General features: G+C 40.4%; 1 protein-coding gene across 2 annotated transcripts in view; it reads right to left on the reverse strand.

Annotated features, from left to right (window-relative positions):
* Positions 1 to 3,305: 3,305 nt before the first annotated feature.
* Positions 3,306 to 16,878, reverse strand: part of TGFBR3 (transforming growth factor beta receptor 3) — a 210,846-nt gene continuing 197,273 nt past the window's right edge. For both annotated transcript variants that reach the window (XM_055402313.2, XM_055402312.2), the window contains exons 16-17: positions 15,150 to 15,257; positions 3,306 to 6,741 (exon numbers count right to left, since the gene is read on the reverse strand). In XM_055402313.2, coding sequence (XP_055258288.1) covers positions 6,623 to 6,741; positions 15,150 to 15,257 — 227 coding nt within the window. In that variant the 3' untranslated portion in view covers positions 3,306 to 6,622. The remainder of the gene's footprint in view (positions 6,742 to 15,149; positions 15,258 to 16,878) is intronic.

Below are 16,878 nucleotides of genomic sequence, written 5' to 3' on the forward strand. Positions count from 1 at the left end.
AAATATTCCATATGTACAAAGTTCTCAAATTTGGGGTCACATATTCTATGTATGCCCAGTAGATCAAGCTTAATTGCACTGTTAAAATCTTCTATATCCAAATCTTTTTTACTTATCTGCTTCTGAGAATGATATGGGCTTCTCTGGTGGCACAGCAGTAAAGAATCTGCCTGCAATGCAGGAGATGCAGGAGACTCAGGTTCGATCCCTGGGTTAGGAAGATCCCCTGGAGAAGGGCATGACAACCCACTCCAGTATTCTTGCCTGGAGAATCCCATGGACAGAGGAGCCTGGCAGGCTAAAGGGCTGCCAAGAGTAAGACATGATTGAAATGATTGAGCATGCACACATGAGAATGATATAGTAAAATCATCTACTGTGATGACGAATTTGTCAGTTTCTCTTTGCAATTCTGTCACTTTTTTTCCCTTTAAAGTGCTAGAATGCCAGCACACACATGTACAAGGATATTAACTGCAGCAGAGTATCTCAGCAAAACTCTGAAAACAATACTTCTAAAATGTGATCACACTGAATTGGCTGAATTCATTGTATGAAATATTCTATAACCATTAAAAAGCATGAATTTGTTCTATATCTTCTAACTAGAACGAGGTCCACATTAAATGAAAAAGAAAAGTTTCAGTGTATGTATATACACAGTGTAAACAAAAAACTGTCCTCTATTTTGAACATGTATCAATGTTTGAGCGAGAATAAAGGCTGTCAACATCAGTTCTTCCAGGGAAGTGACTAGAGGGGGTGGGAAAGAGCATTAACAAATAACTTTGTTTTATTTCACTTCCTCTAATGGCCACCTTTTACTTTGGCAATTTAAGGAAAGTTTAGTGCAAAAGTGATAACCATCACTCATCTCATGAAGCCTGATAGGAAGATATGCCATGTGGAAAAAGCAAGTTACAAATGTTATAATGAGATCTTATTTATTGTAGTAACATTTACATGTTGATACAAATATAAGAAAATGTATGGGAACACATTCACTAAATCAGTTCAGTTCAGCTCAGTTCAGTCGCTCAGTCGTGTCCGACTCTCCGCGACCCCATGAATCACAGCACGCCAGGCCTCCCTGTCCATCACCAACTCCCGGAGTACACTCAAACTCATGTCCACAGAGTCGGTGATGCCATCCAGCCATCTCATTCTCTGTCATCCCCTTCTCCCCCCGCCCCCAACCTTTCCCAGCATCAGAGTCTTTTCCAGTGAGTCAACTCATCGCATGAGGTGGCCAAAGTATTGGAGTTTCAGCTTTAGCATCAGTCCTTCCAATGAACACCCAGGATTGATCTCCTTTAGAATGGACTGGTTGGATCTCCTTGCAGTCCAAGGGACTCTCAAGAGTCTTCTCCAGCACCACAGTTCAAAAGCATCAATTCTTCGGTGCTCAGCTGTCTTCACAGTCCAACTCTCACATCCATACATGACCACGGTACTGTCTCTAAATTTGCGGATCGTGATACTTTTTCTCTGTTACATTGTTTCTATTCTTTGTATTTATTTATACATATATATTAACTGTGTGCAAAAAGAAAACAAAAATTATTTCAGTGGGCTATGGGCTCTTTCAACAAAGAAACTCAAAACCAGAAAAACAGTCCAGACACATCAATGCAAAACTTTACACGCAATTTCAGGTAATTAATAGACTCTGAAGCTCATTTATGGATCACTTAGGTTTCTGCTCTAGCAAATACAGAGTTTAACAGCATAAAAATTGGTAAGCTATCAATTTCTCCCTTTATCCCCTGAGGGCCAGCTCCAGGGCACACTCTGTGTACTGGGCATTGGCTGGACTCTCTTCAATGGGGACTCCAACCTCGCTGGAGTGAGATGTGGCTTACGCCTCTCTCATGGCTCCTGCTGTGTGGAGACCTACCTGTGTGAGATGCAAGGCCTGGCCCTCTGTCCTTGATACATTTTTGGGTCTGTTTCTAACCATGCATGCATGCTAAGTCGCTTCAGCCGTGTCCGATTCTTTGTGACTCCATGGACTGTAGCCTGCCAGGCTCCTCTGTCCATGGAATTCTCCAGGCAAGAATACTGGAATGGGTTACCATTCCCTCTTTCAGCAGATTTTCCCTACTGAGGGATTGGACCCATGTCTCCTGTGGCTCCTTCATTGCTGGTGGATTCTTTACTGCTGAGTCAGCCAGGAAGCCTGTTTCTAACCATCCAGATCACTAATTCTTAAAAGAAGAGAAGGCAGGGATATGGGAGTGCAGTTTGTAAACATATATTCAATGTTACCATTTCATCTCTGATAGTAAAAGAAAGCTATTCTTTTCATAATATAAATGTGTCTGGTTGGGGATATGCCACATTGGACTTGAGTTCTAGAGAGCTGAGAGAAGTAGGTGGGAAAGTAAGCAGATTATTCTCTTTCAACCATGCTAAGGAGGTTGAAATTTGTTCTGAAGGCAAATAGAGGAATTATTTAAAGGCTCCAAGCTGGAAAGTGACATGACTTGAGACAGCTCAAGACTCCTTTGGCTGCGTGGTGGAAAGAGAGGGTTAGAGGGGAGCAGGCTAGGGAGTGGGCTTATGCAGTGATTCAGTTTAAGAGATGATGGGTCTTGGATGGTGGGTAACAGCAGAAGGAGCAGAAATAAGTGGTTTGGAGAAAGAGACATTTCAAAGGTAGAATAAGCTTGGATTTATTAATTTGGGGGTGTGGTAGCCAAAAAGAGTCTAGAGAGATTCCCAGATTTCTGGCGTGTGCAGCTGGTAGATGGTGATGGCATATTGATAGAGGATGCTGGAAGCAGCACTGGGGAATATCGAGGGGATGGAAATAGTAGATTTGAAATACATATTTCTCTTTCCATGCCTCCAGGAGATTGACAGAAAGCCCTTGGACGGACGCCAGGGCTGACACCCACTTCCAGGTCTCCTGCCACGTTTTTCTGAAAAGAGTGGAAGCTCCACCATGCCCCACTCCCGTCTGTCACCCCTCCCCTCTGCTATGTGAGCCTTAGCCCTTCCCCTCCCTCCTCAACAACTTGCAACCCCGCGGACTGTAGCCCTCCAGCCTCTTCTGTACATGGGATTTCTCAGGCAAGAGTATTGGAGTGGGTAGACATTTCTTCTTTCAGGGGATCTTCCTGATCCAGGGATCAAACCCACATCTCTTGCATCTCCTGCATTGGCAAGTGGGTTCTTTACCACTGAGCCACCTGGAAAGCCCCAACACAGTTGTAGCAGATGATAAATTTAGGAGAAAGGCCATGAACAAGGGTTATATCAGCCCAAGGGGAGGATTTAATGATAACCAAGCAAGACACGTATTAATAATTGATATATATCTTTTTATTATGCACAGATAAAGGATTTAAAACTGTGGTTATCAAAACTATACATCTAAGCATGTTCACAAAATTGTTGACACATTGAACAGAGGAAAAGAGTACAACAGGGGTGCTCAAACTGGCCACAGGGATTTTCAGGGTACTCTTTTTACCCTCATAGATGAAAAACAGCAACAAAATCAGGCTCATTCAGGAAAAACCAGAAGAGAGAAGTATTGTATTTGGAAACTGATAATAGTCCTTTTTAGAAAAACATCTGTTGGTTTCATGAACAACCCCCAGCTAAAACAAACAGGAAAAAAATCACATGCACGAGTCACCCAACAAAATGTGCTCTGTTAACACAATCAGCAGTACAACCATCACTCAAACCATGAGGTAGTTACAGTACAAAAGACTGGCACGCAGGTGCGCACCCCCACACACACTCACAACCACGCCCACTACAGAACACACACAGGAAACGGGTTTACAATCTCATTACAGACAAGGGAAAGATCTTTTGCTTTGTTTAGAAAATGCTATAGAAACAGCTTCGACAGAAGGAATCCGACTTTTCAGATACAGAGTAATGGCTGGTACACACCACATGGTGAAAAGCTGTAGGGTATTACACAGACAATCTGCCTTGGAATTTAGAGCATTTCAACAATAGCTTTAGCATAAAACAAACAAAACAAAACGGCCTCTGCAAACGAAGGGTGTAACCTGCAGCAGTAACAAAAGAGTTTTCAGATAGAGAAATTTAACTGGAATATAAAAACAGTTTTAAAGAAACTTACAAGTTGTGTTATAAAGTAGAGCTTATATTTTGTATTCATTAAAACTGTGAAGTATGAAGCAATTGGAAATGCTATAACAGGAAGCTAGGGAGAAAACATAGTATTTTTTAAATGTTCACTTTTTAGAAACATTTCAGAAATACTTAACTGACATTCACTCTCCAATAACACAGGATCAGATTTCATCAACATGAATTTCTTGATATGAATAATACTTCTGGATAGTAAGACCCAAATACATAACAGTTGACTTCTTCTTCTCTTTTAAAATCTCTTGGCTTACACCCATAAATTTGTAAATTAATTTTAAATTATTTATAAAATCATTGGCAATGCAGCATCTCTCTCAAAAATATACATTTGAATATATTACAAAAGGTTTTAAACCCTGTCCATCTAAGAATTGAATCTTTTAATACCTCTTAATAGTTAATTTTCTTTTTAACAGGATGGTAGGGATTTTTAAAAAGCAAAGAATTGATCAAAAGAATTCACAGTAACTGAAATTAAACATTTCATATGGAGTAACTTAAATTTATCTAAAACACTTAAATATATCTTTATACACAGATTTTTGTAGTAAAATATAGCTATAAGTGACTTAAAGACTCTAGTCTTCTTTGAAGACATCTTTAAACTTTTTTATACATAGAATATGCTAAAACAATACATTCTGCTGAAGGTTAGGCAAAGCGCATTATTTTCAAACACAGGTAGCGTAATCTAAGTCCTCCATGCTGATACCTTTATGTTAAAAATATAGTTAACTGAAGGCAATTTTTTTTCCCTAATATCTTATCTTTATTTGTAGACATCTGCAAAATTATCAGTGTAGATAGCCTGGAAATCTTAGCCCTCAACCTGTTTTGGTTAAAATCATCTTGATTGTATGTTTACAACTATCAAATCAATTGGAGTGGGACTCTATGGTGGGGTAACAATGACTGTCAATCTCCACCTATTTGCCTTGTAGACACTGCCCTCCAGTCTCGGGCAACACCAACATTTCCTACTTAAGGCTCCATTCACAGAGAACCAGGCACAGCTTCCTTATTTTAAGAGCGTTTAGATTTGCTTGTGAGTATTTTAGATGTAGAATCTAGCCTGTTCTATTTGTAGAGTTCTGAGTTGTTTGGGAGAATTCTGGTAAAAGAATAATATTTACTGGCAATCAAGTTATCTTCAGTAGTAAGTGATTTGGCATGGACGCTTTCCTCTGGCATTTTTTTTTTTTTTTTTTTAACATAGAGGTATCAGTTGAGCTTATTTTAGCTGCAAAGTGGCATATTATTGATACTCCATTTTAATAAAATTTACCTCAAATTCTTTTTTGAGTTTGGTGATATATTTAAGGCAAGAAAACTAAAGCATCCAGATGAGTGCCTTTTTCCATATCTCATCACTTTCTTGGCAGAATTGGTGACACTGTTCAGATAACCAACAGAAAACCAAAAGAATCTGCCATACATTTGCAACTTATAAAAGCTTGGTGCTTACAAAAGAATCTTTTACAAAGGCTGACATGTTTTGCATGGAAACACTAATTTTCCCAAAATGTTTAAGAATAAACAACTCTGAAGGTGTAGGACGTTTTCTAAATGGGAATGAATTTTCTCTTCTTCAACTGAAAAAACAAAAGTGCCAAATGACATATAATATACATGTACTGGTATATATATCACTGTGCAAATTCCTCCTCAGCTTGACAAGAGAATTTTGCCCCTGTTTACACATTAATTTAGTAGAGAACAGTGTCATAAATGGGCAGAAATCTGCAGTCCTAGATTTTGGCCACTTTCAATTTCTATATGCCTATAAAGAAATACAAAATTGAGTTTAAGACATCTTTGCAGTTGGTGTGTGAGCGTGGGGAGGAGGAGGAAGCTGATAAGGAACTCAGCACTGGTTTTGGCCCAGGGCACAAGAAAGGAATGTTGCCTTGATGCGTGTCAGGATGCAGTCCGTGAGGGGAGCACCCATCAAGCTGACACAGCGGTCCCACAAGTGTGGCAGCAAGGTGAGAAGTGTGCATCCTGAAGGTGCAAATTAGACATGGAGGAACACACTTAGAAAGTCCTGAAGCATTTCTTTGTTTTACATCTTGGTTCGGTTAGAAAATAATCTTTGGCCACATCTCGTCACTGGCTCTACTATCTGGCTATTCCTTTTACCAACTCCTTGTATCTGGGTAAAAGGCAGGGCTTCAAATTATGGATGTTCTTACCTGGACAAAGCAGCATTTTAAAAACTGGCATGTGTTTCACATTAAAAACCCCCAAGCCTGTGAGGGGCTGGTGGAGAAGGCCACCACCTTAGCTTTCTCACATGAATCTAGTGTGTTACAGAAGTCCAGGGGGCCCAATTATGTCAGCCCTGGGTGGGTGGTGAACACAATAGGTGATGGTTATACTGAAATTCACTCTCTTTACAAGGGAACCGCAGTTGAGCCTTGAGCCTGGAATCTGGACACAGGTGTGGGCCCCCAGGCCTGCCCCTGATGGCAGGCGGGGCAGGTTAGGCCGTGCTGCTGCTGGAGCAGGGTGTGCTTTGCGTGCTGCCAATGCTGTGGGCTGCGCTGCTGTTCTCTGAAGCTGGTGGGGAGGTGGGCACTTGCTGCCTTCCTGCTGTCTCTCCTGCAGTCAGTACAGAAAAGGACAGACGCATGTTACATGTGTGCATTTCTGAAAAGACCATTTCATCTGGGGCTTTTCTCGACCATGGGCAGAAGCAGCTAGATCAGAAGGCCTCCCATCACGATGCTGTTTCTGCTTGTTGCCGTTTTGTTTTTAAAGCCCCTTGCAGAGGGAAAAAAGAATGTTTTCAAGGTGATTGACAGAGAGTTAATAGGGGCAAAGACCCCCTAATAGTTGAGGATGAATGCCCAGGACTTCAGTGCCTACAACCTTTGAAGAAACCACCATCATCTGTACTGTGTGATCCAGCTGAGCAGCACCTGTATTCAGAGAACATCTCCTCTCATAAAGGTATCAGAGGGTTTGGAGAACGAGAGCTTTAAACTGTAATGAGATCACCTTGGCAATTTGGAGGCCTTTTTCTGAATACACCTGGTCAAAATAGGGGTGGTGATGCCGAGGCTGAGCAGAGAGTGCTGTGTGACGAGCACAGGATCCACACCTGAGAAATGGAGGTGGGAGGACCCGGTGCTCAGAAAAACCTTTTGAAGAAGGGGTTTAGCTGTCGCACCAGGGACTGCGGCTGCCAGGAACACCCCCTCCATCCTGAGGTTTGCAGCCTGAGTGTCTCTTCACACATCAAGTACCCTACTTTTCATCACACACCCCACTGCATTTCAGCTAAGCCCATTCCTTGCGCCAAGCGCGCAGGACTGGGAGAGGGAGGAGACCTTGGGTCACACACATGGTTTGCATTTAGAACAGCAAAGAGCTCTAGAGCTATCTTTTCTTCAACAAAACTGGCCTCAGAGCAGCCCTCAAAAAAAGTGGCTCTAGGTAGGGAAAAGCAATCAAGGCTCTCCGATGAGAAACACAGCATTTTCTTTGAAAAGTCAAAGCATAAACTTCATAAACTTCTGGTCAGTGGTCTCCCCGCTCCAATGTGGGAAGCCCCAGAGGGCCAGGTCTGTTTATGAGTGAGCCTCCTCTTTCCTGTCGGCCTGAAATACACAGCGCTCTGCCGGAGATAAGCAACCCTCTGGCCTCTACGTTAAAACAAAACACACCAGCAAAGGCTCTGCCCTCCAAGCACAGGAACTCGGCCCGTTACTCCCCGAAAACCTCTGCCAAAACAGCAGTTCCACAAAACAGAGGAGCAGCTCATGTGGTACAGCTTTCCCTGTCACCCATTTAGGAACCACCAACACACATTCAGGCTTCAACCTCAGGGTCTTCACATGTTTGTTGCATATTTGGCCCATGCTGTATTTTCTCTGATTATCTATTCTTCTGGGATTGGAGGGATGGAGAGGGAATTGTGGGTCAATATTTCTCAGAGGCAGAGAAACACTGTATTTTCACTTTTCTTTTTTTGGGCAATCTATATTTTGGACCCTTTCCAGCGCTGCCCTCTACCCTTCATGTGTGCATTTAATTAAAGGCAGGGACGTTTGCCTCAATGACAGTGACTTGCTGCCAGAAATCCACTTTCCCCAGAGTGGGAACTTTCTTTCTAAAAGGAAATTAAATCTGTTAGCTATTCTGAATTCTTATGTCTATCAAAAAAAAAAAGCCCCAAACCTCTAGAGACTGAAACAACTCGTGATCAACTTGAAAAATTCAGCCCCCTGCCAACCCACATGTGGATCCACACCCATTCTCATTGTTATCAATTAGCAGGACTAATGTGACTGTTGGGAAGGACATTTTAAAAATACCTCTTCCCCATTTAAATAAAGGATACACCAGAAAAGCAGAAGGTAAGTCAACACACCACCCTCCCCACTTTGGCTCACCTGGGCTTCGTTTGTTTGGCCTGATAGCGGCTAAATCAGCAAGAAGGCCTTGGCTTGTCCTACTGACAGTGAACAAGTCTGTCTCATCCCAAATGCGACATGTGCATGATTAGTCACATTCAGGAAAAGTGCCAGTACTACGCCCTGCCCAGGAAGTCTGAATATTTGCTTTCCGATGTCTATTTGCCAAATATAATTTGTTGCCATGTCAGTTTATTTTAATCATTACCCATTAAAAAGGTCTTTCAACTTCCAGAGTTTTGGAAACTCTTGTGCTGCTGATACAAAACACTGTCCAAAATGAAACCCCAAGCAAAACCAAACAAAGAAGTCCCCTGTACTCAAGATTGCAGGATCCATTTCACCAGGGTGGACAAGTCAACTTAACCCAATAATCCCCTGGCTTTGAGCCAAGAGTGTGCCAAGGAGAATCTTTGTTTGAGAATCTGCTTGGAAATGTTGAAAACATCCTCTTTAGACTATCCCTTCTAGCCCTGGGTCTATTTTCACATGTAAGATGTGACAGTTCTCATTATAATCTAGTTGTTAAAAAACTTTTACCTTTTGAGAAATCAAGAAAAGTTTTCTCACTGTCAGATGCAAGTGGCACTACAGAAAAATTCACCATGGGAAACGAAAGTCTAATGTGCAGATGTTTCTGCTTAAAAAACCAACAGAGTCCCTTAGGTTTTCTGAGATGTGTCCTTTGGTTTTCTGCTCTCTAGCACAGTGACCTCTGATGTCTCTGAGCACTGACTTTCTTCAGAATATCCCTTGGGTGACAAACACAACCAGCCTCCTTCTGGAGAAGATAGGCAGTGAGGACCGCAGGGCTATGCAGAGCAGGCCCACCTAGCGAATGCAAGTGCAAAGAAGGCCCCCGACCGTGGATTTCGAACTCAGCCATCAGAAGAAATGCGTTGTCTTCATGCTTTGCTCCTAAAATCTCAAACCACAGAGGAAGAGACCCTTGGGAAGGAGAGTGAGTAGGGAAAAGACACAGCTGGCACATGTTGTCCTCAGGAAAAGGGTGTGTTACGACAAGGACTCATTCCACTCAGCTCATGTATTAGCTGCTAAGCCTCGATATTGCCAGAGATGCCCTTAGAAACAGAAAAAAACATATTTTAAGGGATAACCTGTTTCCTTTCTTCAGTTTAGCATGGAGCTGTTCATGCTCTGATTTCCTGCCACTTTTTGGCAGTTTACAACTGGATTCTTATCCCTGTTTTTTAGCGTGGCAGGTCCTAGGGGAGAACTTTAAGATGTGAATAACATGGAGAAGCTCTATGGGAAAACAAGAATAGAAGAATTTTAAAGAAAAGTGAGAGGAATCTCAATTATTTAGCCCAAAGCAGACAGTTTGCAAATACTGGCCACAGAGAATTATCACAGAGAGGAGCAGACAGGTGTTCTTTATCTCCCTGGAGGGCAGAACATGAGGAAATGAGTTTAAATGGCAGTGATAGAGATTTAGGTCATACAGAAGGGAACTTGCTCATTATGAGGATTGGTTAGTTATAGTGGGAATTTGTGGAATTTCTTTCTTGGGAGATATTTAAGCATTGGATTGAAAACCATGTGCCTGGGGGTGATTCATACTGAACATTACTTGACACTGCAGCAAAAACAAAGGTATTTCCCTCTTAGGCCTATGTGTTGGTTGCAATTTTGTACCAATTGTCTCGATCTGTTGATATCCTAATTGTAACTATTTCACAAACTCACTCTAGTAAGGATAGTGAACTAGACCATGTTTACAGAAGCTTTTCATCACTATTCACCATTTTCAAAAATTGCCCCTCCTCACTTTTCAAGCTATAAGACTTTCCTTTTGCAGGCAAAAGTTTGCAGGAGGAGTGAATCAGATGTTGTTATAAGTTCTGGAGAAAGGGAGAAATGTTCCAAGGAAGGAAGCAAAATCTTTCAAAATATTCTGCTTCCCACTTTCTTTCAATATCACTGCAATGTGACCAGCCTGTTCCACACGTGCACTTTGGTTTTCCAAGGGCATCTTATTTGAACTCAGCATGAGCACTCAGGTGAAAACAGTGGATCCTGCCTTCTTTCCAGTCATACAAGGGTCTCCACCTATTCCACCTGCATCTTTCTGATTCCTGTAACTTAGCCTCTTGCCTCCAACTTCGACTGAAGTTGATCTTCACACTTTCGCTGATCTTCTAGCTGTTTCTGAATTACATTTGGGAACATGGAGAAACTTCAGACTTCCAGAAATATCTGAAGCCTCCAAAGACACTCAATTAAAAGACATGATTCAGGTGGACCTGGGTATGTGCTTGACTTCTGCTTTAAGAATACACGGTGGATTCAACTAAGGATTGTTGAACAGAAGCCTGTTAAACAGAAGTTTACTCTCTGAAGAGAATGAAACTAGGGTTCTGGGAATGACCAACACCAGCACAATTGAGGGTAGAGAAACACAATGACAGACAACAAAATTAATGACTACATGTTGAATGTTGTGACCCCCAGAATGTTGACAGCCTGATCTATAACCTCCAAGAAGGAAATAGGAAAACCTGTTTCACAGAAAACATGATGAACTCAAGAGGAAAGATCCAAAGATGTGATATCAGGAGTTCCTCAATAAAAGGCCCAGCTAGATCACCCTAAGTGAAGTTCAAAAACAATATGTTCCACCCACAAGCTCAGAACTTCCCTATTCTTAAATCTATATTAATATTCTCAGAGAGATAAGATATTGTACCCATAAGACAAGAGTAGGACATGTTTCTTTAATTCATGGGAAAAACTTCTTGGAATTAACAAACTTGAAGGCAATATTAAAAATGCAATAAGAAACTGAAAGATAAAAATGAAGAAATCTCCTAGAAAGGAAAAATATGGAAAACAGAAAAGGAAAATTACAGCACAATTCAAGAAGTTCAGCTTTCAAATAAGAAGATTTCTAGAATGAGAGAACAGAAGAAAACGTGGGCAAGAAAAAATAAATAATTCTAAAAAATCTCAACAATAAAGGACATAGTTTCTAGACTGAAAGGCCTCAATTAATGCCCAGCATAATGAATGAAAATACACCTACATCAAGCACTATCATTGTAAAGTTTCTTCCAGAAATTAAAAAAAAAACAAAACAGATTATGAATCTGAATGACTTTGAATTTCCCAAAAGCAATCTTCAGAGCTAAAAGTCAGTGAGGTATGCTTTCAAAATTCTGAAGAAAAAATCACTTGAAGTCTAAAATTCTATACTGTGGCAAACTATCTATTAGTGTTTATATAAAATGAGGATATTTTCAGACATGCAAATGATATTTTCACACATGTGAAAAACATTTCTCTCTTATGTTCCCTTTAAACGAAGAAGGACAAAATATCCATGACATAGGACATCTACAACTCAAAAGTATTGAGGAAAATGAGTCAATAGAATACCTGATGTTTGAACGTGTTTGTGTAAAAGGAAACTGAGACAGCTGGAAGAGTCAACAGATGAATTCATGGTGATGGTTTAGTTGCTAAGTTGTATACCAGTATAATTCTATTTGGAGGATGATTTCGGCCTTTAAACTATGTACATGTTGTGATAAAGCTAAAAAGTTTACTGAAAAATATAAATAAATGCTTTTGCGCCTCACCTTAAAAAAAACCAAAAAACAGATATAATATTGCACACAACTTTTGGGACCTTCATGAGTCAGTTTAGGGACTCTGACCTTACTAGGTTCCCAGGAGCATGAAGATTCTGTGACTTCACTCCAGCACCATTTCCACCCTCACTGCCCCTCCTCTCTGCACTATCTTAGTGGAGAATGTAAGTTTTAGGAATGGGGTTTTCCAAACAGTGAATATAGCTTTCAGAAGTATCCATTATTATACCCAAAGCTGTCATATGATAAAAGTAGGGATACAGATTTTTTGCACTAACATGCATTCCATGTATGTAAGTAGATCTCCACAGTTCAAACCTAAGGCTTGGTTCTGTGCTCTGTGCTGCAGATAGAGTGGAAAGCACAAAGGGAAATATCTAAACTGAGGACTATTTTAGCTACAGAGGCAGATGTTGCCTGAACCCCCAAATGTAACATATAAGGTCTGAGCTCCACAGCTTAGATTATTGCGGAAAGTGAATGGATGGAGTCAGTGTTTGTATAGACACCTCTTTCCATTGGCCACCGCCTTATGATCTCTTCATCTAAACTTGCTGCTAGCTGATCCAGGTAAGAAACGGAGAGGGTTCTCAATAGGAAACTACCACGTGGTCCTGCTGTAAGTCTTTTTCTTTCTTTCATGATGCTGGTATTCCTTAGGAGTGGTCTTTAAAGTGAACCAGAGGCTACAGCTTTTAATAAAAAGTCATTTCAAGCTGTGATACCAACAGGTTTAGAATCCAAATGACTAGAGTTTAGAGTCCAAGTGTCTATAAAGCCTTTCAGCTTCCAAATGAGCCTAATTTATTTTGCTGGAAACCATCACAGAAAGGGCTTTGGGTTTTTGTTTTTAAATCTACTTATAAATCTATTTCTATATTAACAAAACTTAAAAACTGCTTAAACCTCTGTTTTTGAGGAGAAGGGAACAGTAACAACACATCTCAGAATTTAATAAGCAGCAATGCACGTCATAAAGCCAGGCTTTGCTCTTTCCCAGGTCTGTCAGTGTATCGTGGACAAGAGTCTGGGATTATCAGGGGGAATTCAGTGGGGTTTGTTCCCACTGTGACACCATTTGGTTGCCCTTTTTTGCTTTGAGCTGGCTTCCTGACCCTCCTGGCCTGAGATCAGATTTCAGAGTTTGGGAGTGTAGCTCTATTAGCAAGGCCAGTCATGATCAGCAGGTATGTGGTAAGCATCTGTGGGTGACTACCTTGTAGAAATCTTCTTGGAGTACTTTCAAGTTCATTCCTTATATATAGCATAAGCTGCCAAGAACTCTAGAACTTTACAGCCATGCAGGAGAATGGGGAAAGTTGTAAAGAACTGTGAGTCTGAGATTTGGATGTGTTAGTACTCCTGTAACAGAATTATTCACTCAAAGATGCTCCTCCGCTAAACATTGTCCCTTCCAGTGCTTGTGTAAGCTGTTCATGAAGAACAACATTCCTAAATGGATTCACAGATGTCCATATATCCTCAGTCTCACACTTAACAGACTTATTTCCTCTTGCTCACATGAAACAGACAGTCGACCCTTGGACAACGTGGGGCTTAATCTGCATGTAACTGATAGTCCGCCTTCCGCATCCAAAGATGCATCCACAGATGTGACCAACCATGGACCATGACAGCAGTATTTGCTCTTTAAAAATAACTGCATATAATCCACACTACTTAAGAGTAACTGGCTTCACTCAAAGGTTGTTGATTAGAAACATTAAGTAATCTAAGGACTTGAAGCCCTACTGTTAAACTCCTAAAATTTGCTTTGGACTGTGTGACTTTCCTATGCCTGGCACCATAGGGTTCATTCTGCTCCTTCTGCCGTAATTTAAAATAACTCAGAGAATGCAGTATTTGAAGGGAAGATTCTGATGAGAATTAAGATATGACTTCTCAAAACACTCTTCCATACTTCTCTTTCCTTGAAAGCAGTCATTGCTTCAGCTTGGCCAGTCAGACAGCCCAAGGTAAGGCCAAATATCGTGGCATGCACTGGTTCAATGGAAAATAAATGAAACTCTAAACAGAAAGTCTGTGCCTGCCACTCTCTGACTGATCAATTCAGCACCTTATCCAGGTTCACAGTGTAAATAAGCATATAAAAACAGACAATACCAACTAGTTTGCTAGACATGTCTCAAAATGCATGTCTTTCCTTCCCATATTTACAAGGAAATATGAAACAGCAGTCCATTTGCTCCTTCCTCTTGCACTACAGACACCCCAAGCCTGGCTTGCATTCTGTCTTGGGGTCAGAACAAGTTTTCTTTCTGTTCAGGCCAGAATGTTTCTACCTTGGGACTGGGGGTTAAGGGGCAGGAAAAAAGGCACATGATAATTTTTAGGGGTGGAAGAACATAACTTGAAAACAAACTGCTTTGTTTTACTATTTTTATTTACAATTCATTAAAAAATACTTTAAAATTTTAAATAACTTTCAAGAGAAGAGAAGGGAATTCAGTGTTTATCAAAGAAGAGATGGTATGGGTTTAAAAAAGGTTGAGGAATTCTGGTTTAAGCCATTGATTAGGGCCTCTGGTGGACAGTGCTCAGCATCTTAGCAGATGTGGTAATAAAATCTTGGCTTCCTCGCTTACTTCCTGTCCATTTATATGTCTATTCTGAAGTTCTCAGCTTTGGGTGAATGGTTTATGTTTCCAGTTTGTCTACATTAACTTTCTTTAATTAAGTCCTAACCACAAAATAGTTTTATTAGAAGCTAAACTTCAGCAACATCTCAAATACAATTAACGTAGTTTAAACACTCCTTTTCTACAACTGCTTAAAACAAATTATAGTTTTGCAAAACCCAGCTCATGCCAAATATGTAAATGTGAAAATGGCGGGAATGAACTTTCTCTCTCTTTCGTTCATTATTTCATCCATTCATCCATGCAGAGAAACACGAAATGTGTATAGTGTGCCAGGCAAACAGGACGTGCACCAACTGACAGGCAACAGTCACACTAACCTGTGTGAGAATAGATGTACCACAAGGCCCCCGTCAGCAGTGCTCCAATCACAAATGCTGCGAATGCAATGCCCATCACGGTTAGGGTGTCCAGACCGTGGAAAATCTCTATAATGATAAGAAATCAATGCATACTTTGAGTGAATCAGCATCACATGCTGCAATTTTATATTTGCTTCACAAGTATCATCAGAAAGGCTGAGAACCAGCTAACAAACTCTGAGGATAAAAAGTGGATTCCAACAAAATACACTATATTTGTAACTTGCAAATATTTTCTCAAAAGAAAAATGCAATTCTCAGATTTCCAAGATACTTTCAGTTTGCAATTTACTTTGAGCATCAAACTTACTAAAAAGTCAGATTTGTCAGCTCTGTAAAACTTTAGGCCTGTGGTTCGTTGCCTCAGTCTGAGGACATAATATTTGAACAATAAAGGGGCTTGAAAGTCAAAGCTCAAGATGCTTGGGAAAGTAAGGTAAACTTCCATGATCAAAATCTGGCTTCTTATTCCCTGAACATTGAGACCCTACACAAAATACAATGAGACACTACACAAAAGCCACAAGCCAAATACTTTACAAACATACTTCCATGAACATTTAAAACATGAAAGATAACAGGAAGGGAAGTGGTGAGAAGGAGAAAACGTAGAACATAACTTTCACTGATCTCACATTTAAACCCTCCATCTCAATAATTATCTATTGTGTCATTTAACACAACCTACTTTTTAACACTTTTCCAACCATGACCTTTCTATGAGGGGAATAGAAATACTCTTCAGCAGGAGTGATGTCAATTTTATGGTCAGCAAAACATATAAATAGAACCAATTTGGCAAAGATTTTTACATCTGAAATTAATTCCAGGCCACAGATATATAACATTTCCTTTCGTTTAAGAGAATTACCTTCTTTGAATCACTTATAAAAAGTAAAGATCAGTTTCTAAGAGAGAGAGGTTTTCAGTGGAATAAAATTCCTAAGGTTTCCCTTTTTTAAAAGAAAAAATAAAGTACAGGATCTCTCCGTTACTTCAATACTGTTTCTATGCTCCTCTCCAGTCAGAAGTGACTTCAGCTGATCTCTATGTAAATTCAATCACTTTGCCTTTCAACTCACTTCAGTGTAAGATACATGTGTAGATAAACGTGACACTGGAACAGCCCCAGCAATCAACAGGGCCCAGGAAAAGTATGACGTGGAGAAGATTCTGAAAGATCCAAATTCCCAAGTTCTGGTTCCTACTCTTCTAGCCATGCGCCCCATACAATTAACTTCTAAAAAATGGGACAGAACCATCTTATCTTCTGAAGGCAGGGGGTAAACAAAAGGAGTTTGCAAAGGGGCTGGGGATCCCCTAGGAGGAATAAGAACTGGGAAGGACATTATGAAGGTTAGGACAAACCAAGTCACCAACCTAATTTAATTTAGTCTGCAGGACAGATATTAAAAGATGTTTTGTCTTTTCATACCTACAGATGAAAGTAGGGCATGATTAAAAGTTCTGAGTGACGGAGGTGTCATTTATGAAAATCAGACTAGGGGAGTATAGGAGAATGTGTCCATCTGGGTCTCTTTCTGGGTTCATAATACTGTTCCATGATATTGTTAAAATAAATACTCTTAATAGAACAGTTTATAAAGTATTCAGCATAAAGAAACTCTCTAGGCTAATTCTTATGTATATGTGATGGAATTAGCCATGGAGACTAAATCTGGAATGT

Source organism: Moschus berezovskii, chromosome 4 (assembly GCF_049115385.1).
Source record: "Moschus berezovskii isolate FMDL1 chromosome 4, NW_MosBer_1.0, whole genome shotgun sequence".
Lineage (NCBI taxonomy): Eukaryota > Metazoa > Chordata > Mammalia > Artiodactyla > Moschidae > Moschus > Moschus berezovskii.